The following is a 27,087-nucleotide window of genomic DNA, read 5'->3' as shown; positions in this document are numbered from 1 at the left end:
CCATGCACATGGGGCAACCCCACTCAGGTTTGGCCCTGGATCTTCCACCGGCCACAGGGCCACACCTGAGCAGGTGATGGGGAGACAGCTCCGCTCCGCCTCGCCACCACCATGGGGCCAGCTCCTGCACCGGGGACACCCCCTGCTACCCACAGCCCCTCGTCCCCTCTGCTCTGCACAGGAGCCTGGCTAAGCCACAGCCTCATGAGCTGTAGAGTGCTGCTCAGGGACGCTGGCCAGGACAGGGTCAGCAGGAGCCCAGGGCTGCATCACGTGAACAATCTTTGGGGGCCTCCCGAGCACCATAAACGTGGAGCCGGGCACCACCTGCGGCACTTCTGAGCTAGGCCTGAAGGGAAAGCACCAGTCCCCAAAGCCCGGGGGGGTCGGGATGGATCCAGATGCTGCAGCCAGAGCCCCTCTTAGCGGCTTCTCACCAGTGTTCCTGCTAATTCCCCCCCCCCCATCCTTGTGCAGAATAAATTTTGTGCTGTGCACTGAGGCATGTGCCCATGTGCACTACCACACATAAACACCTGCTGCCGGCTGCAGGCGCTCTACAAATCAGCTGGGCAGCATCAGAATCTCTCCTGGGTGGGCCGCCCAAGTTCTCAGCTTCCGGGGAACACTGCTTCCGATGTCCCCCAGAGCTTCCAGGTCCTCCTCCCCTCCTTAGCCCCTGTGCCAGGCCCCAGCTGCAGGCCTAGCTCTTGGAACATCTGCTCAAGCCTGCCCCTAAAATTTCCCTCCTGATCTCCCCCCACACTCAGCAATGGGACCCCAAGTGCTACCCTCCCTGCTGAGCTCAGGACGTGTTGTAGCCTGGCAGCGGAAGGAGACCGACGGGACGGCAGAGCCCGCTGGAGCCGCACAGCGAAGGGGACGGAGAGGTCGGAGCCTGCCAGGAGAAGGGTGGGAGGCCCAGAAAGGTGATGAGTCAGCCAGGTCCCCAAAGCTGCTGAACCCAGAGGCCCATCTGCCCTTCTGCAGCTGCTCCTGGGGTCAGCGCCTGATCACGTGGCCAGTGGCTGAGCATAGTTCCTCTCTGCGGGGGACGCCGCAGCCTCGGATCCTTCCCTGGCTCGGCACAGAGGCAGCTTGTGTGAGTCCGTCTAGTGGCTGCTTCTCCAGGACCCAGGTTCCCCTCCCACCCTTCCTCTGCCTTGTCTGTTTCGATTGGGAGCTTCTGCAGAGAGTCCCTGTGGGGTACACACGGTCAGAGACAGTCTCTGCCCCAAAGCCCTTACAAGCTAACTAGCCAAAGAGCGGAAGGGGAATCAAAGGCATAGGAAAGGGATGTGGGAATAGAACCCAAGCGGCTGAGTCCCTGCACAGTCCCTACCCATTGGGCAACACAGCATCCTAAAATGCTGGCTCACTGGCTGTAGAGCAGGGGTGGGCGATCATTTTTGCCTGGGATCCACTTCAAACATTTTTAAAATAGCCCCGCGCCATCCCAGAAGGGGTGGGGCCTAAATGGGAAGAGGCGGGGCTACCCCACCCCCAGACCATGATTGGTGTGGGGGTGGGAGAGCCCCTTTGCCCCCCCCTTCCCACTAGGCACCCATGCCCTGGAAGAGACTTGGCCCGCTCCCCCACCCTCAGGCCAATCAGGGCCTGGGGGCGGGGGAACGCCAGAAGCCTCCTCCCGCCCTGCAAGGAGCACGTGGAACTTTGAAGTGCTGCGGGCTCCTTGCAGGGCTGAGGCAGGGGGAAGGAAGCTTCACGCAGCTCCCCTGCCCCCAGGCCAGTTAGGACCTGGGGGCGCGGGAGCAGCAGGGGCTCTGCGGGCCGGATCCACCCATTTGACGGGCCGGATTTGGGCTGCCCACCCCTGCGGTAGAGGAAATGATACCAATGTAACCGAGAAGGCTGCTGGGAAGAAAAAAAAAGTTACTAGAACTTTGTTGTTTGAAGCCTTCGCCAGGAAAGGATGGCCCTCGGCAACATTCCCGGCCACATACAAACCCACACTCACTGCGGCATGACAGAGAGAACACAATCCAGTTTGTGTGTCGCCGACAGCTTCAAATCCCTGGCAGGTGAGCTCAGACCTAGCCCACCTGAGTAGAATTACCTAGGCTCCCAATCGAAATAAACGGAAAGAGCTAACTGCTTCAGCAGGGCTCTTTGGGGGAGCCCACGGAAGAGGAGACCCGCCAGCATGGTCCGAGGGAAATAGCGCTCAATTCTGCTGTGTCTCAGAGCTCTCCGCAGAGAACAGTGTGCAAAACTGATGTGTCAGTTTTGCAGCTCTATTAGAGGCATTAGGGTAGGCCCCAAATTAGGTAAGGACCAATGTTCCCTCTAATCTTTTCCATCCATATGTGGATTTTTTCTATCCATGTGTGGAACAAATATTTCTATGTGCATCAAGAATGTGCACCACACATACGAACAAAAATACTAGCTCTGCTAATCAGCTGGGCGACACTGGAATCTCTCCGGATTGCCGCACAAATACACAGCTTACAGGGAACACTGGTCACAACCCTCTTAAGCCAGGCACTGTATACACATAATGAAAGAGTCCCCAGTTCTTGAAAAGCCCGGTCCATCTTAGCAGCCAAGGCCAATTCAAGGCATAACAGAATCCCCATTTTACAGATGGAGAAACTGAGGCACAGGAAGAGATGCCTTCCAGAAGACCACCGGGAAAACCACAGCAGAGACGAGAAATGAATTCAGAAACCACAAAAAGCTGCTCCCCTTCTTTTTTAGGGTCCCCACCCCATATGGTGCCTTAAGGGGGTATGTGGCATAGTAAACTGTTCTCCTCTGGACCCCCCTCCTCTGGACCCCCTTCTCATAAGTCAGGGCTTTCAAGTGTTCTCTTAGCCCCTTATGCCAGAGGGCTTTGCACCCCCTTTCTTCAGGAGTGCAAGGGGAAGCCAGACCTTGCCACTCCTCCGGATCCCAACCCAGGGAAACCCAAGCAGCTAAGATGCAACCGAGCTCCCTAACAGAGACTTTCAGCTCACTCTCACACCCATCACAACTGTGAAACTCACCAGGGTCTGGTGAGTTTCCCTCATCACAGAGGTAGAAACTGCCTGCCTATGGACTCAGGCACCGGGCTCTCCATTGGATCAGAAAGTTTTCTTTAGATGCTTAATTAATTAAAACACACACACTCTCTCTTTCTCTCTCTCTCTCTGCCCAAATTGCTGGCTCAGGCCTCTCTGATCCCTCTGGAAAACCTCCCCCGCCTCCAAGCGAAAAGATTTTCCAAGTCCCTGATTTTCAACGCCTTTAGTTCAGGCTTCTATAGTTGGGAGGGAGGGGGGTGAGAAGAGGGTAAAAAAATCCTACAAGAAAAAGTGAAGGGAAGCGTTGGGATAATTTGAAAAGGCTGGGTTTGGGTTTGGGGAGGCCTAGGGTGCTGTGAATTGGATCAGACATGAGCAAATCAGTCCAAAGAACTTGTTTGTCCCCAGGCTGGCAGGGGCTCAGAGAGTCCAAAGGATACCCCCCCCCCCCCCCGCCCCAGCGGTTACAAGGCTTATGGAGAAGCACCAGAGGCCACTTTCCCCTCTGTGTGTCTCTGTAGAGGTGTAAGGGGCCATTCTACCCTGAATGGTGCCTTAGGACGTGCTAACTGCTTATGCTAAACACCCTACACTTTGCTGGGAGGCTGGGGGTACCCTGCCCAGCCCTGCAGAGGAGCTCTGTGTGGCTCCAAAGCTGTTTTGCTCCCCCCCAAGCAGAAGTTGGTTCAATACACGATACCAACCCCTCTTCCCTTTTGTCTGTGTGCGACCAGGGCACACAAAATGAAATGAGGGCAAAGAGGCATCCTGTCCCTTTAAAACAGAGAACCAAGGCCTCCCTCCCCTTCTCTTGCCCTCCCCTCCAAGGATGCTGGGGTTAGGCAGGGGTGGGGTTCCTATCCCAGGGACCTTAGAGGGGAAGGACTGGGCTGGAGCTGGAGAAGCTGGGAGAGGGGGGCTGTGCAAAAATGGGGGTGCCCAGGATGGAAGCATGATTCTGCAGGGAGTAGGGTGAAGGGTGCAGGACAGGGCTGGAGATGAAAGTCTAACAGCCTCCCCCCACCCATCTGCTCTTCTTCCCAACCTTCAGTGAAGGATTTCCTCCCCCCCATGTCCAGGATACCCCCCATTTCACTTCTGTCACGTATCCCCCCAACATACATACAGGATCCTTTCCTCCACCCCATCAGGGATCTCCCCTCCCCCCCCCCATTAAGGATCTCCCTGCTGATTCAAAGTTCAAAAAAACTCCGCCCCCTCTCTAAGATCCCCTGCCCCAGGTCAAGAGTTCCCTTTCCCGGCCCCACAAAAAAGTCAGTCATCTGATCCCAGGTAAAAAATATGCCTTCCCTTCTCTATTATCTCCTGCCCCACGCCAAGAATTCCCCCCACCTCATAGCCTGGATTCTTCCTTCTTCAGCCTCTGTCCAGAATCTGCCCCATGGCAAGAATACCCCCACATCTATCATCACCTCCCTCAGAACAAAAACTCCCTCCCCATGTCCAGGACCCCCCCAAGTTAATTACTCTCTTCCTCTGCCTAGAATCTGACACCCCCCCAAGTAAAAAATCTGCCCCTCCCCCACGTTTCTATAGTTCCCCTGTCCCATGCCAAGAATCACTCTCACGTCCTGGATTCCTCCTCCCCCCCCACACACAGTCAATTACCCTCTGCCTCTGTCCAGAATCTACTCTCCCATGTCCAAAATACTCCCACGCCTTTTTGATCTCCTGCCCCATGTCAAGAATTCCCCCCATCCTGGATCCCCCCCGCAAGTCAATTACCCGTTGCCCAGATTCTGCCAAAATACCCCCCCCCCCATCTGTAGGATCCCCTCCCCCATGTCCAAGAGTCTCCCACACAGTCAACTGCCTCTGCCCAGAATCTACCCCCTCATGTCAAATATGCCCCCACTGGTATGATCCCTTCCCCCATGTCAGGAATTCCCTCTCCCCCAGTCAGTCACCCTCTGCTCAGAATCTGCCCCTTCCCCATGCAGAATTACCCCCCTACACCTGTAGGATCGCCTGCTCCATGTCCAATTCTCTCCCCCAGTCAACTGACTCTGCCTTTGCCCAGAATCTACCCCCAATGTCAGAAATGCCCCCACCTGTAGGATCCCTCCCCCCATGCCCAGAACTTACCCCCCCAGTCGATTGCCCTCTGCTCAGAATCTGCCCCCCATGTCAGAAATGCCCCCACCTGTAGGATCCCTCCCCCCATGCCCAGAACTTACCCCCCCAGTCGATTGCCCTCTGCTCAGAATCTGCCCCCCATGTCAGAAATGCCCCCACCTGTAGGATCCCTCCCTCCATGCCCAGAACTTACCCCCCCAGTCGATTGCCCTCTGCTCAGAATCTGCCCCCCATGTCAGAAATGCCCCCACCTGTAGGATCCCTCCCTCCATGCCCAGAACTTACCCCCCCAGTCGATTGCCCTCTGCTCAGAATCTGCCCCCCATGTCAGAAATGCCCCCACCTGTAGGATCCCTCCCCCCATGCCCAGAATCCCACCCCCCAGTCAATCACCCTCTGCTCAGAATCTGCCCCTCCCCCATGCAAAATGACCCCCCACCTGTGTGCTCCCCTCCCCCCGATCCTGAATCCGCCCCCCCCCCCCCCCGCCCCGGCTCGGCCCAAGTGGCGGGGCGGGCTGCAGGCGCCCCCCGCCTCGCCCCGCTGCGCTCCCCGGCCCGGCCCGCTCTGCGGGGCAGGCTCCTCGGCCCCCCTCCCCCGCTCGCTCCCAGTGGTTCCTTCCCCGTCTCGCTCCATCCCCTCGCTCCATCCAGCGCCGCCACTTCGGAGCGCCCGCGAGCCCGAGCCGGAGCGCGGCGAGCCCGGAGCGAGCCAGCCGCAGGGGGCCCGTGCGCCGGAGCCGGGGCCATGGTCTGGCGGCGGCGCTGAAGCCGGGCAGGGCGCGGAGAAGGAGAAACCCCCCCCCGGTCGGGAATTGCCCCAGCGCCCGGGCCAAAGGCAGGAGCATGCGGCAGCTGCGAATCCTGCTGCTCTGGGTTGCGAGTCTGGCGGATACTCGGGGCCAAGGTAAGGGGGGGCCCCGCGCCCCCACCTCTTTTGTGTCCGCGCGGGGCGAGTTTGCAAGTTGTTCGCGGCGGGGCGGGAGCGGGGGGGGGCGATATGGACAGACCCCCCCCCGCACCCCACTAACCCCCCACATTCCTTCTGTACTGCTCCTGGCGTCCGGTCATGGCTCCTGATTTTTTCACCCCCCCCCCTTCGGGAGGGGGGCGAGATCGCAAGGGGCTCCCCCCATCCCACTGTTTTTATGGAAAGTCGGGGCGGGGGGGGGGGTTGCAGCTTGGATCTATCGCTGGGGGGGTAAGGGGGAGCCGCTTCCAATCTGTCCTCCCCCCCCCCCCAACATGCTTGGCGACTGCCCTGCATTGATTTTTTTCGTTGCTCAGAGAAAAGTTTGGAGGCCAAAAGAGGGAGGGAGGGAGGGGGCGCCCGGAAGGCTAAACGCGGGGGGGGGGGGGAGCGAAGGGAAGAAAATAAGGCATGGCAGAAAGGAGAAGTCACACGGATGCCAAGGCAGGGGAGGAGAGGACAGGGAATGGGGAGGGGAGGGAGTAGGGAAGAGGCTGAGAATGGAAGTCCCAAAATGGGGGGGGGGGGGGTCTGAGCCGTGTTTGGACAAGTTGTGCTGGCTAGCCCCTCGAGGGGCACTTGGGGGGGGACTGCTTTCCCGGGAATCCCCCCACCCCGGCCACCAGGCCAAACGGCTGGGGTTGTCCTGGTGGAAGGAGCATTCCAGGCAGGGGAGCTCATTCCTGGGAAGCCTGGAAGTTGGGCTGAAAGTATTTATCACTTGGGGGGCCTTTCCAGGGAAGGGGGTGACGAGCTGCTGGGAGTCCGGGGTGCCTGGCATCGCCACTGCCTTGTGCTGATGTCGCAGCAAAGGAAAAAAAAAAGGGTGGGGGAGAGTTTGGAGCCTGCCTGGGCGTCTTGTGTGACTCCCAGGCGCTGGAGAGGCCAGCGGTTTCTCTGCCAAGGGGCAGGGTTGTGTGGGGCCTGGAGACCGGGGGGGCGTGCAGAGGGGGACAGATTCCGGGGGCAAACTGAGCAAAACTCGGCTGCCTCCTGCAGATGCCTCCATGCGCTCCCCCAGGAATGCCTGCTCCTGGAGGTTTCCCACTGATAAGGCTGCGGGGGTTGTTTATCTAGCTGGGCGCAAGGACCTGTAGAGCTGGGAGATTCAGGCCTGGTCTTTCCTAGCAGACAGAGCTGAGCAGCCTTTCGTGGAAATCGGAGGGGCCCCGGGCTCCCATTGGAAAGAGTGAAATCCCAACCCCATGGGCGGGCTCCCGGCTGGTTCTAAGCACTGGGTGGTATTATCCTTTGTCTTGCAGTCCCTCCTGGCCGGCTGGTGGGGCCAGGCCCTACGCGGAGGCAGTCCCTGTCCCAGAGCGTTCGCAGTCCAAACAGGAAAGACCCCCCCTAGGCCCATTTTACAGAAGGGGATGCAGACAGGCCCAGAGAGACTTGCCCAAGAGCCGGCTGGCCGGGAGAGACTGAGCTGGAGGACTGACCCTGCTCTCCCAAGTTTCAGGCTAGTGCCTCAAAGGCAAAGCCAGCCAGGTTACCTCCTCCCCAGCTGCTGGCTGCTTGGCTGGCCCATGAGGGAAATGAATCGGCTGGTTCTGGGGGCTTTCCGTTTGCAAGGGGCCCCTGCTTTGCAGCATCCCGTTCTTTTAAAAGGGAGGTGGGGAGAGAGCGAGCGTCACTAAGATGCTGGGAAGAAAATAAGACAAATAGGGGTTTAAAGGGGAAAAAGCCTCTTACACTGAAAGATCAAGGTGGGGGGGAGGGATAAATACATCTCCTCCCTCCTTCTCTGCCCTGCTCTTGCAAGACTCTGGGAACCACCATGGGTCTTTGCTTAAATCCAAGGAACAAAAGCTAGCCCCCCCCCCCTTTGCAAAGCTGTGACATGTGGATTTAATTGGAGGGAAGGTGGTGGTGGTGGAGGGGGGTTGCAGGCGGGAGAAAGAGTGAGCAGAAATATTTCTCATTTCGAAATATAACTCTTGGAAACCGGCGTGAGGGGGCCAAATCGGATTTACTCCTGTGGAGGATCTGATCCAGAGGATGGCTTAAATCTCTGCCGTAGGGAAAAATACCCTTAGGGGAGGCGAACAGCTAAGGAGAGCTGGAGGTTTAGGAAGCAGGATTCTGGGAAAGAGGGGGGCTTAGGAATCGATTTGATTCCCTTTTGAATTAAGTCCCCCCCCATGTTTTTCTCCCTGCTCCCCACTGCTGTGCGTGACACTGCGGGAACCTTGTGTGTCATTTCTCCAGGCTTTGTGGGGTGGGCACGGGGATTCTTGTAAGTTTCTTTCTCTTGCCCCTACCCCCTCCTTTGGAAGTTGTTTGGATGGATGAGTCTGGGGCGGTAGGGGTTTCCTTCAGGGTTGTTATCAGGGAGGAACAGAGCAGGAATTGGGGTTGGAGGGTGGTTGGGAAAACATTGATTTTTTCCCCCTCCCAAGGGAGATTTATATAAATGAGTTTGATAGATGGAGAAGGGAGAGGGGCAGGGTGTTGGGAGGGGGATCTGTGCCATTCATGTGATTTTAGCGCACGCACGCACACACACACACACACACACAAGAAGATGTTGAATGGGTTTCATCATTCTTCATTTCTCACTAAATAATTTTCTGTATCTTATCTAAATGAAACCCATTATTCTCTGCCCCATTTCAATCACTCGCTGCGATTGTGCCTCAAATTGAAATATTTATTCATTTTCCGGGTGATTCTTTTTCTCTTTCTCTCTGGGTGGGTTTTTTTCCCCTCCCTTTCCCCTTTGCTTTCCTTTCAGGGAAGCGCAGCAAAATCGCAACAGCAAAGACTACAGCTAATCAGGAGAAGGATGTGCATGGTGGGGGGGGTGTAGACCCATGGGAGTGGGAAGTAACATGGGTACACTTTTGTAGGGAGGAGTGTAGGGGAAGATAGAAGGGGGAACCTGGAAAAATCTGGGGAGGGGATGTTTCCCGAATCCCTCCCATAATGGAAACACCCAACGCAAAGCGCTTTGATCCTGCACCCCAGATGACAGGGAGTGCTGCTGACAATGGCCATGCTTACTGATGTAACAGGGCACGCTATCATAACCCCCTCACACATCTCGCCTCCTGTATCTCCCCAGGCACCTCACACCCTGACAGGGGGAGGTGGAATTTGGGAGCTAGGCGATGCCTGGGTTCTATTCCCAGCTCGGGGAGGGGAGTGGGGTCTAGTGGGTAGCGCCGTGTAGCCGAGGAATCAGGTCCCTCTTTGTGTCTGACCGGCTTGCTTTTGTAGGGCAGCCTCCTCTCTAGCTTCTGGGCCTGGGGCTGGCCAATGAAATGAGGATAAACCCCTCCACCAGGCCAGGTTTGTGACCCCTAACCAGAGACACTTGAGAAGGGAAAGGTTACAAGAGGTCAGGCTCCCATTCAGCCCTCTCCTCCAGCCCCAATGAGCAAACAAGTTCCTGTGCCTTTACCCCCAGTCCCATCCTTTCTGACCCCAGCCCTGGCTTCCCTTAGCAAGGGCCAGGCGCTGTTAGGGGCAGAATCGCGAAGGCTGCAACATACCAGGACAGATAAGAGTGGGAAAGAAAGAGGCGAATAAATTCTATTTATCTCCTTGATTCTTCAGTTGTTTTCATCAGGCAGTGAGTACATTCCCGGTGAATGATAGTCTCATTATTCAGTCTGTATAGATAGATAGAAGGGGTGCATGGGGATGGATGAGTGGATGGCTAGAGAGATATGTGGGGGGCTAGATGTGGGGGTTTGGAGGGGTAAATGGAATAGCTGGATGGAGGGGAGGACTGATTGGCTAGATGGAAGAGTGATCAGAAAAATGAGTCATTAAAAGGCGATATCAAGGGACGGATCAGATATTACAGTGCTAAGGGCAGTATAAGAATAAATGTTGGTAGACGGGGGGGCAGGGATGGATAGACAGAAAGAGGAATGGGGATGGACAGACAAACAGAAGGGTGCGTGTGGGATGGACAGATGGACAGACAGACGGGTGGGGTTGGATGGATAGAGGGTAGGGTGGATGGACAGACAGAGGGGTGGTCCTGCCGACACACAGACAAAGGATCGACGGAGTGGATGGACAGAGAGGTGAGGTTGTGGGTGGATGGATGGACATAGGAGAGGTAATGCAGACAGATGGGGATGGAGGTGTGGATGGACAGAGGACTAGGAAGGAGGGTGGATGCACAGAAGGGTGGCCATGCAGAAGAACAGACAGAAGGGCAGAGATGCAGATGGACACAAAGGTAGGGATGTGGATGGATGAATGGACGTATCGGTGGGAGTGCCGATGGACAGATGGGGCGGAGATACAGATGGACAGAAGGGTGGGAATGTGGATGGATGGACAGACAGATGGAGAGGCAGGGATGGGATGGATGGATGGGCAGAGGGGCGGTTGTGTAGACAGACAGACGGGGTAGGAATGTGGATGGATGAATGGACAGATGGACATAGCAGTGATAGTACAGACAGACAGGGCGGAGGTGCAGAGGGACGGGGGTAGGAATGTGGATAGGTGAATGAATGGACAGACGGACATAGCCGTGATAGTACAGACAGACAGAGGGTGCGGATGGATAGTTTCCCCCCGAGAAGCAGCCAAGGAGCCGATAGGACATGTTGTCCAGCCCTATGCAGATTTCACGCCTGTGGAGAGCTCACGCAGATCTCACCCCCTTGCCCCCGTGCACAGCTTTGCATTGCTGGGTTCCCTTCCCCCCGTGCTTGCGTCCCTGTGCCTCGCCAGGCACCCCCCTCCCCCGGCGCGCAGCAGGTAAATATTGTGAGTGGTGCGCGGGCGGGAATAGCAGTTTGACTGCAGATTGATTAGTGCTGTGTAAAAACTCTGTGCCCGGCGCACCCCCGGCCTCACCCACGCACACCGGCTGCTGCCTGTGCCACTTCCCTGCCAGCCACCCTGCTTTCTGGGGCCTCACCATGCCCAGCCTGCCAGCCCCACGGGGGAACCGAGAGGAGCAGCTGGTGGCATGGGGCGGGGGGGGGGGGGAGGGGGGATGGGAGGCACTATAGGGCAGACACTCTGGGGACTGCAGGAATACAAGGTGTGTGTGTGTGGGGGGGTGCTGTTGTCACCTCACTAGCTTGCCAGCCCCATCTGTCTGCTCTCTCTCTGGGTTCCCGTCGGGCCTGGCACTGGTGTGGGGGCTACAGGGCACACGTCATGCCCCATGTAGATTTCCTGGCTGGGGGGGGGGGGAGTGATGCCCCACAGCCCAGCTGGGACAAGCAAGCTGCAGACTTTCCCATCTCTCTGTTTCCTGGCAGCTTGAGTTGCTCCCGCCTGGGCCTCTATCTTCAGTCCCTCCCCCCCATCCCTCTGCCCAGCCCAGCAGAGGAAGGAGGATAAAGTTAGCCAGCTATGGTTAGGTCCCCTTGTCTTGTCCAGCGACTCTTCTGCTGCAATTTAACCCTCGTGTGCCTGACTACCACCCTCAGCAGCCTTTTCTGCTCCCTCCTCCTCCACGGCTGAGCCACGGCAGGCCTTTCTCCCCCCCCCCCGCCCCGCCCCCCACTGAGGCCACCCGCCGCCCTGCTGGAACCATGGGCCCGGCTGCGTGTCCAGATCAATTCCATCGGCTGCAGGCACGCGGCTAGGCAGGCCGCGTGCCTGGGCTCTGGAAACAGCAGGAGGGAAACGGAGCTGGATTCTCTGGGGAGAGTCTGTCAGCCCCGATCCACCAGGGTCTGTTTCCACAAGACAAGAGCCCTGTTTTTACTGTGGCTGTCCCCACACGGCACAGGTCTGATTTATTCAGCGGTGGCATCCCCCGCTTCCCTCTAATGAAACGGGGCGGGGTTGGGGGGGAGCCCTGTGTTACCAGCACCTTCCTAGCTTGTAACACTTAACTGCCCAGGCAGGCAAAGGGACTTGCCCCAGGTCACCTGGCAGTTCAGTGCCACAGCTGGGAGTAGGACCCACGTTTTCTGGGACTTAGATGAGCATCTACCCACTGGGCACGTTGCCGTTGGCCACCCATTTGCCTTTTGTAGATGCAGCATGGTGGGAGAGGCTGTAAAAGGGGAAGCCCCCTCCCCCAAGCTGACCTCGGACTGGCTGGGCACAGGCAGAGTCAACGTAGCCTGGGGGAGGGGAGTAGGGTGACCAGGTGTCTGGTTTTTGACCATAACACCCAGCCCAACGGGGGTCCTGGTGACTCCAGCCAGCACCACCGGGCGGTTCGTTGTCTGGTTGGCAGAACCACTGTGTAACGCGGCTCCTGGGTCAGAAAACAGCCAGCGTGTCTGGCTCCTAGGGGCGGCCAGGAGAGGTCCACATGCTGCCCCGCCCCTCTGCCTGCAGGCACAGCTCTCATTGGCTGCATTAGCGCAGGGGAGGAGCTAGTGCCACTCCCTCCCCCAATCCCATCCCGGCCTGCCCCCCCCCGCACTTATCCATCCCAGCCCTGTGCTCTCCCCACCATTCTCCCCACCTCCCAGAGCTGGCCCCCATATCCTTCACTCCGGACGGTCCTGCACCCCATTCACCTCCATACACTGCTGCGCTCCCATCATGTCCCTATACACTCCCTGAGTCCCCCACATCCTCATGCACCTGGAGCTTTCTGCTTCCTCCTTCACCTCATCCACTCCACACACCTCCTGTCCTGTTCCTTCACTACCCCCCCTGCTTTTATCCTTGGGCTCTTTCCTCCCCCCCCCATCTTTTCCCCTCCAGCCCCCTTTCCCCTCTTCCAGCCGGGCAACGTAGGCAGCCCCTGGCAAAGGGTATGAAAAGGTGTCTCTGGGCAGGCAAGTATGTGCCGGTGCGTAAGAGACCGTGTGCCTTTGTGTAGGGAGGTGTGTACGCTGCCGCACGTGTGGGTGCCTGTGCGAATACAGTTTGCAGCCGCGCTCTTTGAGTTTGGTTCCTTGTGCTGGCTCGCGCACAGAAAACCCTGCTGCCGTGAAGTCTATGCATGTGTGTTCATTGCAGAATGAATTTTTTCAAAGACACGTCTCCTTGCTTCGAACGCGAATGTTGTGGGTTAGTAATTGCCGGAGAGCCCATGTATCATATATCCCTCCTCCCACTTTTGTCAAGCTACACTGTGGACTCTCAGTCGTGGACTCTCTTTTGATGTGTCTGTCCAGCGCCTACTACCCCCGGGTAGTAGCCCTGATCTTATTTGGGGTCTCCAGGCACTAAATTGTTGGGATATTACATAATGTGGAAGTGTACGTGTTCGTGTGTGCGCATGAATACACCTGTGTGGGTGTGGGAGTCACTTTCCACTGGGGGTGTCAAAAGTCGTTTAGAAATGTAACCGTGTACCCATTAAAACCCCCTAGCGGATACGCGGGCTGCAGGCTTTGCAGTATAAGGCTTATATATAAAGCTTATGAAGCGGGGAGCAGGGCTGGCAGGGGAGGCAGTGTGTAACCTCGGGAGGTGGGCTGGGCCAGGTTAACAGTTAACCCGAACGGTTAAGGGTGAGGCTTACTGGTTAACCATTGGAGAACACTTCAGTCTTCCTGGACACACAGTAGCAGATTTAAAGGTAGCCCATCCTGCAGCAAAAAAACTTCAAGACCAGACTTCAAAGAGAAACTGCTGAGCTGCAGTTCATCTGCAAATTTGGCACCATCAGTTTAGGATTAAACAAAGACTGTGAATGGCTAGCCAAGTACAAAAGCAGTTTCTCCTCTCTTGGGCTATGTCTATACTGGCGCGATCTTGCACCAGAGCTATGCAAATGAGGCTAAGTGTGGAATATCGCCAAGCCTCATTTGCATATCTAATGAGCCACCATTTTTGCGGAAGAGGCTCTTGCGCAAGAAGGAGCGGTCTACACTGCTCCTTCTTGCGCAAGAAAAACCCTCTTGCACAGTGCCGTTACGCTGATTATTTTCAGGAATATTTATACCTGCCTATGGAAATTTCCACTACATGCATCTGATGAAGTGGGTCTTTGCCCACAAAAGCTTATGCTCTAATACATCTGTTAGTCTGTAAGGGTGTGTCTAGACTACAGGTTTTTGTCGACAGAAGTTTTGTCGACAGATACTGTCGACAAAGCTTCTGTCAACAAAGAGCGCCTTGACTACAAAAGCCTCTTTGTCGACATGACAGTGTAGACGCAAAGGACAGTGTAGATGCAATAATGCCTTCTGGCGACAGAACTCTGTTGACAAAAGGCGTTATTCCTCGTAAATGAGGTTTACAGCTGTCGACAAAACTGCTGAGTCGATGTTATGTTGACAGAACTCAGCAGCAGTGTAGACGCAGGTTTAGTTTTGTTGACAAAAGTCCACTTTTGTCGACAAAACCCTGTAGTCTAGACACACCCTAATGTGCCACAGGACTCCTTGTCCTTACAATAACTTTAGTGAACAAAAACTGTGGCGCTGGTTATGGAAAATGGGCCGCGGGGAGGGAAAGGATCACGAGAACCTTTGAGAAATGTCATAACTAAAAAAATTTACCCTTTTTGACTATTTTGCTGGCCGCTCTTGTGCCCTGTAGAGAAAAAAAAACCCAGACCGTTGAACTTAGCACAATACATCTGTCAAAACCACAAAAGATACCTGTTTGGGCCTTGCTGTGAAAATGGGCAGGGAGAAAGGGTGAGGGAGAGCAAATGGGTGGGCAGGGGGAAATGAAGTGAGTGGGGGCGGGGCCTCAGGAAGAGGAGGCGGGGCCTCAGGGAAGTGGCATGGCAGTGGGTGGGGCCTCAGGGAAGGGATGGGAGAGTGGGCGGGGCTGGCAACCCTAGTGGGGAGGGGAGGTTAAAGGCAGGGCCCCCCGGCTGAGGTGCCCGAGAAGCACCTCTGGGATGATCCATCTGCTTGGGGAAGTGAGCGAAGAGGTCCGAGCTCCCCTTTGCTCTAACCACTCCACCGTCTCCCCTGCGAGAACTGGGAATGGCAGCTCGGAGTCCTGGCTCCCAGGTCCTCGCTGCCACTACGAATTGCCGTGCTATTGCCAGGCGGCACTCAGGGAATCTGGCCACTCGGGTTTGTTCTTAAACCGCTAGGCAAGCTGTCCTGGCACAGATTGCTCAGCAAAGTGGCTGGTGCTTGAGAGCATGTGTTGGGCTCCAGCAGGAAAGCAGGCTCCTGCGATGTAGGCGCAAACCCTGCTGGAGCCTTACTCGGGTCCCCCCCTTCCTCAATCCAGCTCCAAACCTCCCCAGGGCCGGATCTGGGACAGCCTTTCTTCCAGGGGATCAGCCCCGCAGTCTGGGACCGGCTGGGCTTCAAGGAGGATTAATGGCTTTGGTCACACCGCATGGAGGATGCATACGGCACCAGCTGCAGCTCCCCATGCCCCTTCAAACCGGCCGCCTCTTTCTCCCATGGGGCCGTGCTGCACGCCCCCCGGGGATGCATGCCAACCGTCATCCCGCCTCCTGTCGGGCGTGTTGTTTATTTTGATTGCACCTGACACCTGTCAACGCACAGCTCAGTGCAAACAGCCCAGCGGGGCCGGCTCCCCCACCCCGAGCGGCTTCCCTTCCGTAACCTCGTCATCCGCCGCTGGCTGCAGGGAGCCCAGGCAGAACTCCGGCGCCCCAGCGGTCAATCTCCAGTGATACCTCTGCCAGGCTGGGCGCTGCCTTTCACGCACTCCACCTGGCTGCCGCCATCTGGCTGTGTCCACACTGCCCGGTATCCTGGCTTCCAGTGACTCTTGGGTAGGGAAGCTAGTGATCAAATCTTGGTAACAAAATCTGCGCACTGTAGACAGCTCTCCCCCCAGGATCAGATCTCTGTCTTGCGCTCCAAAGAAACAGGGCTGGCCTGCTGTTTGAGTTAACGGTGCGCTCCCTCCGTGAGCAGCAGTAGCAGGCCTTTTATCTTCTGTGGGAAGGCACTAGAGGACAATCTCCAAGCAGCCCCCATGCCTGCTCCCACCCCCTCCCCATGCTTCCTTGAGTTATGCTCAGTCTGGGCCCTGCTAGCCTTTCTGCAGTTACACCCAGAAGGACTGTGCCTTGCATCCCAACAAGCCGAGTTAAAAAACCCACCATCCTCCAAGCAACACTGGGCTGGAAGGGGTGAGATTCTGCTCTGGGACGGAAGACACTTGCAAAATGGATCCTCCAGGCTTTGCAGGGTTTTCACCCTGCAGCTGACGCCCGCCCCACTGCTCTCAACAACCCCCCCTCCTCTGCCCGTTCCCTGCGGGATGCTTCCCTTCCCTGCTCCAGGGCACCTACAGAATTCATAGCTCCTGCTGCAGATCTCTGGCCAGCACCCTGCCAGGGTCAGCCCTGCTGCAGACCAAGTGCCTGGTGTTGGGACCCCCTGCCCTGCTCCTCAGTGCACTGGGCTTCCAGCCCAGCGGTTCTCTGCCAGCCCTACTCCTGGGACTTCCACATGGACCCTCTGAACAGCCCAGCTCCTGTTAACGGGTTGAGCAAATGCAGCCGACACCGATTCTCTTGCACAGTTTTGTGCACCAGGGAAATGCTGCCCCCTCAGCGTGCTCGAGTTTTGCACCATCAGTGCACTGGTGCAAATGAGCAATGCCTTGCAGTTAAAGCCATTGCAGGGTACGCCCTTGATTTCAATAGAAGCAGGGCTGAATCCTAAAACAGCTTAGTCTAGCTAGGAGACAGTGTGGGGCTAATAGCTAGGGCCCCTAAATTGGGAGTCTGGAGACCTCAGTTCTGTTTGCAACTCTGCCACTGACTTGTTGGGCGGCCTTGGGCAAATCACTCCCCTACTTGTGGCTCAGTTTCCCCATCTAGAACCTCGGATACCAATACACACCTTGCTGGGTGAAATGCTGTGACGCTGGTGAGTGTCCATTCCTCTGCAGGAGCTAAGCACAGGTCTCGTTATTTATCTAGAGATGAATCTACCTAATGTTGCGGGGGGGAAGGGGCTGCTCCGAATGGCTGATCCATCCACAGTCTGCCACTGCCCCTTCTGCAAAGAGACGCAGGGATGTAAGGAAACTCTTTTCTGTCTGGGGCGTGCGCATGCACAACATGCAGCAAACCTGTGGAACTCTCTGCAACAGGAAAAGCGGCAACCAAGCCTAGGACAGGCAGCAGCCCAGACTGGGAGGGAGGGGTTTGCGGCATGTGGGACAGATGTGCTGATGACCCAGGAACGCTCCTTGGCAGTGAGGGGGATGGGGAAGGAACCTTGTTATTCCGAGCACTTTGAATGGAGGTTGTAGCATGGGGAAGGATGCTTCATCAGCTGGGGGAGATTGGACCCGTCAGGATCTTTTCTTCTGTGATTGGACACTGGTTTATATGCCCCCTGATGTCAGTCTGGCAGGGAAGGGCCATCAGACTAAGATATTTTATGCTGCCAGAGCTGTATGAAGGGTTTTTAGTGTCACTGAGAATCAGGCCCTCAGGCAGTTCCAACGGGGAGGAGACAATTAAAAGGACCCCCACCCTCGTGTTTCAAGGCACAATGCGATCATCTACTCCTGCCGCTCTGTGATAAGGCACAGTTAGCTGGGTACCCCCCAGGCCCAGTGGAAAAAGGGGTCTTTAGATTTCATGAACCTGCACAGCATTCTTGTGTGGCTGTGAAATTGCCGTTGCACTCCACCCCAGAGGTGGCTGCATTTCAGTGGCAGGCGAGCAATCCCCACGCAGCATTGCTTCCATGCTTTTAAACAGCTTGCTGCTTTCCACCCCAGAAGTGGCTGCATTTCAGCAGCAGGAGATCAATCCTTACTCAGCATTGCTTTGTGCTTTTAAACAGCTTGCTGCGCTCCACCCAAGAGGTGGCTGCATTTCAGAGGCAGGAGAGCAATCCCCACACAGCATTGCTTTGTGCTTTTAAACAGCTTGCTGTGCTCACCCAAGAGGTGGCTGCATTTCAGCGGCAGGAGAACAGTCCCCACACAGCATTACGTCCATGCTTTTAAACAGCTTGCTGTGCTCCACCCAAGAGGTGGCTGCATTTCAGAGGCAGGAGAGCTGTCCCCACACAGCATTGCTTTGTGCTTTTAAACAGCTTGCTGCGCTCCACCCCAGAGGTGGCCTCATTTCAGCGGCAGGGAATGCGATCCCGACAGGCAGCGCATGCTTTGTGAAGCACATTGTGGTTGTGAGATTGTCCTTATGCCAGGGCTCGTGCGGCCATAGGGCGCAGGAGGCCAGATGCCACGTACAATGGTCACTCGCTAAAGCAAACCTTCCCCTGCGGAACAGACTGGACTGGTGGCTTGGAAGTGTCTGGCAGGGATGGGGGTGGGGAGCGGCAGGACTGGCTCAGAGGGGCCCTTGTCCTCGAAGGGAGGATTAGAGCTAATAGACAGCTCGTCCCCATGGCCGGGTAATGGGCTGACCCAGCAAATTCCATCCCCTGCCCTGGGTCAGAGATGGAGACGTTTCTTGCTCCTCTGCCCATTTCAATGTCCCAGGAGCCTCCTTTCCTACCCAGTCCCCCGCCCTTCAGTCTCTCCCCCACCCCTGCGCTCAAAGGAAATTGGGATCTTGAGTGAGACCATCTGGGGGACTCTGGGATTAAAGAGTTTGAATCCGGGGCGGAGGGGGTCAGAGCTGGCTGGCTCTGCAAGTTGAGACTTCCCGGTTTGCTCCCTTGGCCCAGGGCTCTTCCTGGCAGGGCTGCCACTTGTCCTCTTGGTCCCTGAGGTTATAGCGCCAGCTCGTTGGCTCGCTTGAGGTGCTCTCAGTCTGGCGGGTGGCTTTACAGCCCCACCTGCAGGGCAGGAGTCTCCTCCTGCGATTCTTTTTGCCGGAGGGGGCTGTGGAAGAAAGCTGGGGGTGTCACCTCGGGGACTGAGGTTCAGCAGCAGCAAGCGGCCCGAAGGTGGCAATGTTGGTGTGTCTTGTGCGCGTGGCGAGGAATCAGAAATGTCCCTCTCTGTGTCCTATGCCCTGTAGTGCAACCAGCTAGGGGAGATTCCCCACTAGCTCCAGTGCTAGACTTCCTTTGAGCGTAGATTTGCTGATACCATTTAGGCTACGTCTAGACTGCAGGCTTCTTTCAGCAGAAGCTCTTTTCGGAAGAGATCTTCTGGAAAAACGTCTTCCGAAACAGAGCGTCCACACTGCGAAAGTGCATTGAAAAAGCAATCTGCTTTTTCGACTGATCGTGTCCACACTGAATGGACGCTCTCTCTCATGTAAGCTGATTGCTATGGATGGAGTAGTCACACGGGCACCTGTGTTTTTTCCTCTTCCGAAAGAACTCCCTCTTCCCTGTCCACATATACCTTTTGGCAAAAGAACTCTTTTGGGAAAAGACTTCTTCCTCGTAGAATGAGGATCACCAGCGCCGGAAAACCCCTCTGTTCTTTTGATTTTCTTGCGGAAGAATGCAATGGTGGATGGAAGTGAAGTTTTGTCGGAAAAACGGCTAAGCAAGGAACCACTAGGACAGCCAGCCAGGCGAAGAGATCCAGACACGTCCTGATTCTACAGCGAATTCAGGGGGGCAGTCGGGGCTGTAGCAGGCCTGAGGCCTGGAGCCCTTTGTGAGGGGAGCTCAGAATAAATACAGGCACCACAGGGATTCCAGGGGCCTTAGCCTTGCAGCTCGGCTCTCCCCGGGGCTGGGCTGTGGTGAATACAAAGGCGATTCTTTGCGGAGGTTGCTGGATGCAGAGAACCCCTGTGGTCCTCTCTGGTTCTAGCTGCCCGCCTGCAGTGCCTTGTCTCACCATGCAGTGCTCCTCGACAACCTGCCCAGGCCGGGGCTGCTAACAGACAGGGAGAGGGGGCGAAGGAGGGGGGGGCGTGCTTTCCAAATTAAGCCCCTCCCCCGCCTGTGCAAGGCCGTTCCCTGAGTCGCCACGGGTGGATCACGACTGTTGTGCATCGCAAAGCCCCCACCAGCTGCTAGCAAGTTGTGGGCATCTGCAGCCCTGCTGTGCCAGGCACGGAGGCGACGGGGGATAGGGCAGATAGAAGTGCTATGAGCGGCGCTAACAGGTTCCCCCTGGGGAAACGTGACTTTCCCAGAGTAGAAATCCATGGAGCATCAAATATCGTTCTCCCCGGGCACATCAAGGGAAGGAGCGCGGGTGAACCAGGAGGCTGGCGGAGAGTGACATGGGTCGGGGGCGTGACGGATCAGCTGGGCACGAGGCGGCGCCCTAGGTGCTAGCAGCTTGCCATCCACTTGCCCACCCCATTTTACAGCTGGGCCATACTGCAAAGGAGCAGGCAGAGAAAGGCACCCAGGAAAAAGCCAGCGGGGTGGATTTCGAATGCTGTTAAATATTAATAATGCTTTGCCCTTATCTGGTGCCTGTCAGCTGGGGAGATCAAAGCCCTTTTGCAATCATTAGTGAATGTACCCAAGAGCTGGGTAAATATTTACAGGTGGGGAAACTGAGGCACGGGGCGGGGAAGTGTCTCCCCCAAGGTGGCAGAGCCAGTAGTGGAACTTAAGAGCCTTGACCCTTCCTCTGGTGCCTCATGCTATAACCACTAGCCCGCATTTCCTCCCAGAGCTGGCAGTAAAACCCAGGAACGGATCTGGCTGGGAAGCAGCTTTCCTGTCCCCGGAAAGTCTGGGAGATTTTGAAGCATTTCCTGTTCCGTACTGGGACCTGTAGGGAATTGTTCCCGAAAAGCCGGGGCGGGAGAGCGCCCCACCTCAGGACAGCCGAGAGCGTGGTGGTTGGATGCTCCTCTGAGACGACACCCACGCACATGCAATTGGCACACGCGCACACATAACGGGACATGTCTGGGCGCCTCCCCAGCAGGTCCACCTTATTTGCACACCCGTTCGCACGTGGGGCTGTGCAGCCTTGCACGTGGGGCCGTGGCTGCATGGGGCTGTGGCTGTACAGGAGGCGACATCTGTCCAGCTCACAGTCCTGCCCCCCACCCCCTGCCCTCCCTCTGGGCCTGGGGTTAGGTGCCAGTAACCCGGGGATTTCAACTAACTTTCCATCACGATTCCCCTAATTGCTTGCCTTACCTCAGGTTTTATCATCAAAGCATCCGTTATTCCCTCTCTAGTCTCCTTTGCTTTTTATTATCTCTTAATTAATCACTCTGGCTTTCACACTTAGCAGATAATTACAGTCTCCTGGGGCACACGGCTCATTTTCATAACCTCCTGCTCTGAGTGGAGAGTGGGCGAGAGAGGAGAGGGAAGGGATGGAGGGAAAAGGAGGAGAGCAAAGTGGGTGGGGGAAAGAGGTGAGGTGTAAGAGAGGGGCCGGTCTGCCGCATGTCCCCCTCTGTAAGCTGCAGCTCACTGAGGATAAGGTCCCTACTACTTCTGCTGCAGCTCACAGAGGATAAGGGCCCTACTACTGCTGCTGCAGCTCACAGAGGATAAGGGCCCTACTACTGCTGCTGCAGCTCACAGAGGATAAGGGCCCTACTACTGCTGCTGCAGCTCACAGAGGATAAGGGACCTACTACTGCTGCTGCAGCTCACGGGGATGCCAATCCACATGCTTGATCCAAAGCCCTGCGAAATCGGCAGAGATTATCCTTAGTTTAATGGGCCCGGGGCCAGACCCTGTGGTGTATGGCGGTGGGGGAGTGAGCCAAGGCAAGATGGGGGGGCGCGTTGGCTGGCCCATCCCAGGGCACACAAAGCCAGTTACCCAGCTGCCTGGACAAATGTGTGTGTGAGCCGGGAAGGAGAGGCAGCCGTGAGAAAGCAGCACCCCACGTCGGCTTTGCAGAAGGTCCAGTCCTGCCTGCTTCCTGAAAGGGGCAAGTCATTGCCGAGGAAAATTGTTCGCGAGGGCAGGGCGGGAGGCAGCATGGCCTAGTGAGTAGAGCATCGGCCTGCGAGGCTGGAGTGCTGCGTGCTGGCCCCATTATGTGACTTTGGGGGAGTTGTTCCTGCACTTGGGTGCTTTAGTTGCCCCTCTTACATTATGGGCTTTTCCATGAAGGGACCATCCTTCGTCTTATGGGGTCATCACATAGCCGGCACATTGGGGCCCCCGCATGAGGCCCGTAGGCCTTACCTCCGCGCAAGTAACAGATGACCGTAGTGACCTGCCCGCTCTATTTAGCAGACAAGCTCTCTGGGGCAGAGCAGCATGTCTCCTGTCGTGTATGTGCAGTGCCCAAGGGGGCTGTGGTCACAGGGGGGGGCTGTCAGAATAGCAGTAGGGCCTAGCAAGCCTCCACGTGGGAGTCCCAGGAAAGCCCCCGGGGACAGCCAAGGGGCTGTGGTGTTGGGGAGAGCTAATGGGGTTGGGTTTCTCCGCGGGGATGGGAAGAGAAGGAAAAGGCGGGGCTGACTGATCCGGGCTTGTGCTGAGCCCGCTGGGGGGCTCAGGGCCGGATAGCCTTCTCATTGGTCCGAGCAGGCACCTTCTTGTGACTTCCGGCTGCCTTTTTGCCCTTTTTCTTGGCTCTTCTCTGTAACCCTTGCTCGCTGTCGGGCCCGGTCGCTAGATAGGCAGTACCAGAGGGAAAGGCAAACCAAGGCGACATGCGGGGACCTAGCGAAGCCTTTCTCGTGACCCATCGGAAAGTCTAAACAGCGCTGAAGCATCGGAGGGGCAAGGAGACGACGGAGGGCATCTTTAGGGCTTTAAGGATGCCACCAATGGAATTTCTATGGCATGTGATCGTCTGGGCACCACCTGGGGAGAGAAAAAAGGGGCGACCTAGCAAACTGGGGGGCAGCGCAGGAGAGGAATCCGTCGATGTGACACTGCAAAGCCCAGACAGACGGACGCAAGACTGGCATGAACAATGCAACAGGGTGGGTGCCCTGGGTGCTGGAGAAAATAGAGAAGGAAAGATATTTGAGCACCTCTGGGCTTTGGGTGTGCTTATCCTCCCCGCACGTGTGTGATGTAGGACGGGGCTGTCCTCTCCGTTGCACTGATGGGGGACTGAGGTGCAGGGTCATGCAGGAGGTCTGAGAGCAGAGCGAACAGAAGGCAGGTCTCCTAAGACGGGGGTAAGCCCGTAACACCTAGACTAGCCTCCCATTGCCCTCTATCTGCGGATGGATCACCGAACCTCTTGTTAGGTGCACGCAGCTTAACCCCCCAAACCGTGCATTTGGGGCAGGTGTGTGTGTGTGTGTGTGATTGGAGGGGAGGGGAGGTGGGAGTGTATTTCATGGGTTGTTATGATATCCCAGGATATGAACATTTTTTGACACCCACTGCCACCTGCCACCCCCTGGAAAGGGCAGATCCAAGCCAACGCAGTGCTGAGCCAACTCTTTGAATCCCTTGCCAGGTGCAAAACACAATCCAAGGCACAAAGAGCACTCCCCCCAGCACCTCTGTGAAGGTGGGAGAGAGCCTAGAAAGAAACTTGGTTAGGAGAGCAAATTGCTCAGCAATAAAAGAGAGATTGGGGAAGGGGGGGGGGAGGGAGGGATATCTTGTGTGTCAAGAAGTTCAACATGCTCTCACCTCCAGCCCGTGCACTCAGCCATATAGCTGGAAGAGTGTTTCTGTCCCGGACAACCTGATTCTCAGATACACCCAGGCCCTTTTACACTCTTCTGGCTGCATAAAGGGTGGAGGTGGCTGTAATTTACAGGCCCTGCAGTACAGCTGCAGGAATAGTAGGGCATCTTTAACTCCTCCCCCTTTGGAGTAGAGGGGTGGAGCATCTTTTGGCTCCTCCCCTGTTTTCAATTAGGGGTAAAATCTGGATTTTTCAGACAGGGCTTTCTTAAGCCTGGAGGTTGCCAAGTAACCAGTTTGTTTTAGTAATGATTTACAGGGTCTAGCAGGTCACTCCAGACATTCCAAATTCACGAGTCAGGCCTCTAGAATTCCGAGAGTGGATTCGGAATAAGAAGATTTCCAAATAATGAAATGTGCATTCTTTGTCTCCACCTTCTGATGCTGGAGTATCGAGTGGATCGAGTTTGGGAGTCTTTTGGGGGTAGAAGGACGGTTCAGACACTTGTGGAACGAGAGTTAATATTTTTAAGTAGTCACGTGACTCCAGGAGGTGGTGTTTTTTGCTAACCAGTGTCAAGGGCATGTGTGTGGCATGTTTCCCGCATTGCTGGAAATGCAGAGGAGATGAGTGGTTATAGCTCCTAGCTATGGAAGTCTGGCTTTTTAGCCCCCGTTCTAGCAGCTTATGCTTTTAGTTCTGGAGGTGTCTGGTGGTTCATTCCCTGTGCGACAGCCAAGAGGGCGGTTGTCACAGCTGCCTGATTTTAAAAAAACCCAACCCCACAATTCATTGAAAACAGTGTAAGACCGGCTCCCAAAACTGTCATATCTGTCAGCACCAGCATCCAAAGGACCAGCTATAGGAGGGATTTTTCAATAGAACTTTTTTTTCTTTTGGCCAGAAAACGCAGATGTGTCGAAACCGAAACTTTCCCCAGGAAAGGGGGCGGATCCGACACTTTTTTTAACTCCGTCAAGCTTGGACGTTATCCGGACGTTTTCCAAATGAAAAATTCCGCTTTGCCCATCCAAAAGGGCTGCTTGTTTTGGAACTGTAGCTCTTCCCCGTGTTGTCTTTTACATTAAAAATAGAAGAAAAGAAAAAGTTGAAAACTCCGAAACAAACATTTCAAGAGGGTCGACACAAAACAGTCGGCTCAGCTCAAGCCGAATTTCTTACCAGATCATGACAATGTTTGCAATTTCGACTTTTCCTCCCCATTCAGGGCGGGAAGAATTTTTTTTAGTATCTTGTAAATGTGTACAGGGTGGAAAACCCCTGCCCGCACCCTGCTCCTGGCAGCACAGCCAGCCATAACAATGCTGAACTGGTATGGTTGGATCAGATTCCGTGTCACTCTTTCACCCTTGGCCCCGGGATCTCCTGGCACGCCAAACCACCCTGGCAAGAAACTTGCATTACCTATGCGGGGGAAAGGGGAAGGTTATGTTTTTAGGACACAAAATGAAGCAGTGGGGCACGCTGCCACCAGTTCAGACCAGGGAGCAATTTGCATTGACCGGGCCCTGGTATAAACAGCTGCAGAGTGAGGGGAGACTCCAACCCAGAAACCTCAGGGCACGGTCTTATTTGTGCAAAGTCCCCTTTTCCTGGCTCTGGAAACTCTATGCCTGTAATTTCCCACCCAGTTCAAGTCCACTTTACGCTGCCAAAGCCCTGCTAAGGTGTCAAGCAGAATTCCAACGCCTGTGCCCAGCAGAATTCCATGTTGTTGTCACCCGCCGGCTACCTCCAAAGCAAACAGCTTGAGTGAGAGTGGGGTGTTCTTTGTCAGCCCTCCGGCGGTCTGCCCTTCCCACACTCCAGGCCGAAATCTCATGGACCATGGGGGGGGCCCTGGACAGTGGAAAGGGGCCCCAAAGTGGGAAGGAGGGCCTTCCGCATGTAGGCCTGGGTGTACTGCTGAGGGGGTGGCAAAGACGGGTGTAAAAGGGAAGCCGTGTTGTTGTGCCGTTCCCCCTCCACGTGTATGTCCCAGGGTTATATTTGGGAAAACAAAACAACACTTTAAAGAGAAGCGGCGGCGGGGGGGGGGGGAGACAGGGATGTACACCCTTCCTTTTCTTCCGAAGACTGGAATGTAACAGGTTGCCAAAGCTGCCATAGTAACGGGGGGCGGGGGGGGGGGAGAGATTATAAATGGAAATCAAAATAAGAGAGAGAGAGGGAGAGAGAGACAGACTGTAGTAAAGGGGAGGGGGGGGGAGAAACTTTTATTTCAAATCAGAGAGCAGTTGTATGCCTTGGAGGGGTTTCCATAGAAACCGCACAGAAAAGGAGATAGGCAAAGTGTGTGTGTGTGTGAGGCAGGCAGGCAGCAACCCAATCGGAGTAAATGTTTCAAGGCATGAGCAAACCCATTCAGAGATAATTAAGTAACAGACAGCAGGTTCTGTAGGCTCTGCCATTGTTAAAAGCTGCAAACCTTTTCTCTTCCCCCCCTCCCTGCCATAATAAAGTCCTTGAATGAATGAATCAAGGGAGGTTCTGTCTTCTCTCTGGCTCCCAGCCCCCATGGATCCGAGGACATGCCAGACAAGGGTGCTGAATAAGGACCATGGGGATTTGGGATTGAACCCTGGTTCTTTATGGATGCAAAGACCGGCTGTGCCCACTGGAACTAAAGGAGCGCTCCCTCAGTTAGCTGCAGATTGCAGTAGCAGGTCTTTTATCTTTGCTGTGGGCTGGCTACTAGAAGCGGACACAAAAGTTAGGGCATTGGAATCAAAGGACGTATGCCATGTGCCATTCCTCCCATTTCGGCCCCAGTGGGTGTTTTGGTACCAGAATCCCACTGGGCCAGATTCCCACGTTTGTAGATCTAATGCAGTTGGCTGCTGTGAGCCCCATTAAAAGCCCTAGTGGAGTCCCACCGTGTCTCTACAGGGAGATAAAATACCATGTGGCTTGTGGGTGGAGGGGGGGGGCATGAAACATCCCATGTCACAGTGAGTCAAAAGATTCCCAAGAACAAAGCAGGGCTGGTTTCCATGCCCCAGGGAGATGCATTTTCTTAACTCCCTCATTATGAGCAACTCTGAACTCTTTGCTCTGATCCTCATTAACCCTCCGGAGCGGGGGAGCCAGCAGAGTTCTTCTCCCAGTTTTATTTCCTGGCGAGTGAATTTAAACTCGCGCTTAAAACATAAAAAAGCTTCCAGCCGATTCCCAGCGGGACGGGTGAAATTTGCTAACTTTCAGGCTCGTAAGTAGAGATGGAAATGGGTAACCCCTTCACCCCACCTGGCCAAAGCAGCCCCCTCCCCCCCCCCGCCCGCGCAAGGCAGGCGGTTAAACGGTGAAACATATCGTTTAACCGGTTAACATGTTAAATGCCGCTTTACACGCCTGCTCGTAAGCGGTTAAGCGCCAGCCACATGACACTGACAGGGGCAGCCCAATCGATCTTGAACAGCAAAGAGCAGACAGATGGTACAGTTGGGAGGTTCCCAGCTGGACGGTCGGTTCCGTCTCGCTCGTGCGTTTCAGATCCGCTAGTCCCTTTTTGGAAAAGCAAATCGAATCGGTGCCATTTTGGGGTATGGAGAGGTCTCTCTGCAGGGCTTTTCCGGCCTTTCCCAGACGGGAGGACAGCAGAAATCTGCCTGGGAAAAGCAAGCACAGCTTTTCTGGCTTTTCCTGACGTGGCAGCAGGGGTTCTATTCTTCGCTCTGCCATCGACTTGCTCCAGAAGCC

General features: G+C 55.7%; 1 protein-coding gene across 1 annotated transcript in view; it reads left to right on the top strand.

Annotated features, from left to right (window-relative positions):
* The first annotated feature begins 5,735 nt into the window (after nucleotides 1-5,735).
* Nucleotides 5,736-27,087, top strand: part of KIRREL1 (kirre like nephrin family adhesion molecule 1) — a 102,882-nt gene continuing 81,530 nt past the window's right edge. Inside the window, exon 1 of the mRNA XM_075908471.1 lies at nucleotides 5,736-6,032. Within this exon, the coding sequence (XP_075764586.1) occupies nucleotides 5,972-6,032 (61 nt within the window). The 5' untranslated portion in view covers nucleotides 5,736-5,971. The remainder of the gene's footprint in view (nucleotides 6,033-27,087) is intronic.

The sequence above is a fragment of the Pelodiscus sinensis genome, chromosome 24 (assembly GCF_049634645.1).
Source record: "Pelodiscus sinensis isolate JC-2024 chromosome 24, ASM4963464v1, whole genome shotgun sequence".
Taxonomy (NCBI): domain Eukaryota; kingdom Metazoa; phylum Chordata; order Testudines; family Trionychidae; genus Pelodiscus; species Pelodiscus sinensis.
The sequence above is the reverse complement of the archived record's forward strand: the minus strand, read 5'-3'. Positions and strand labels throughout refer to the sequence as shown.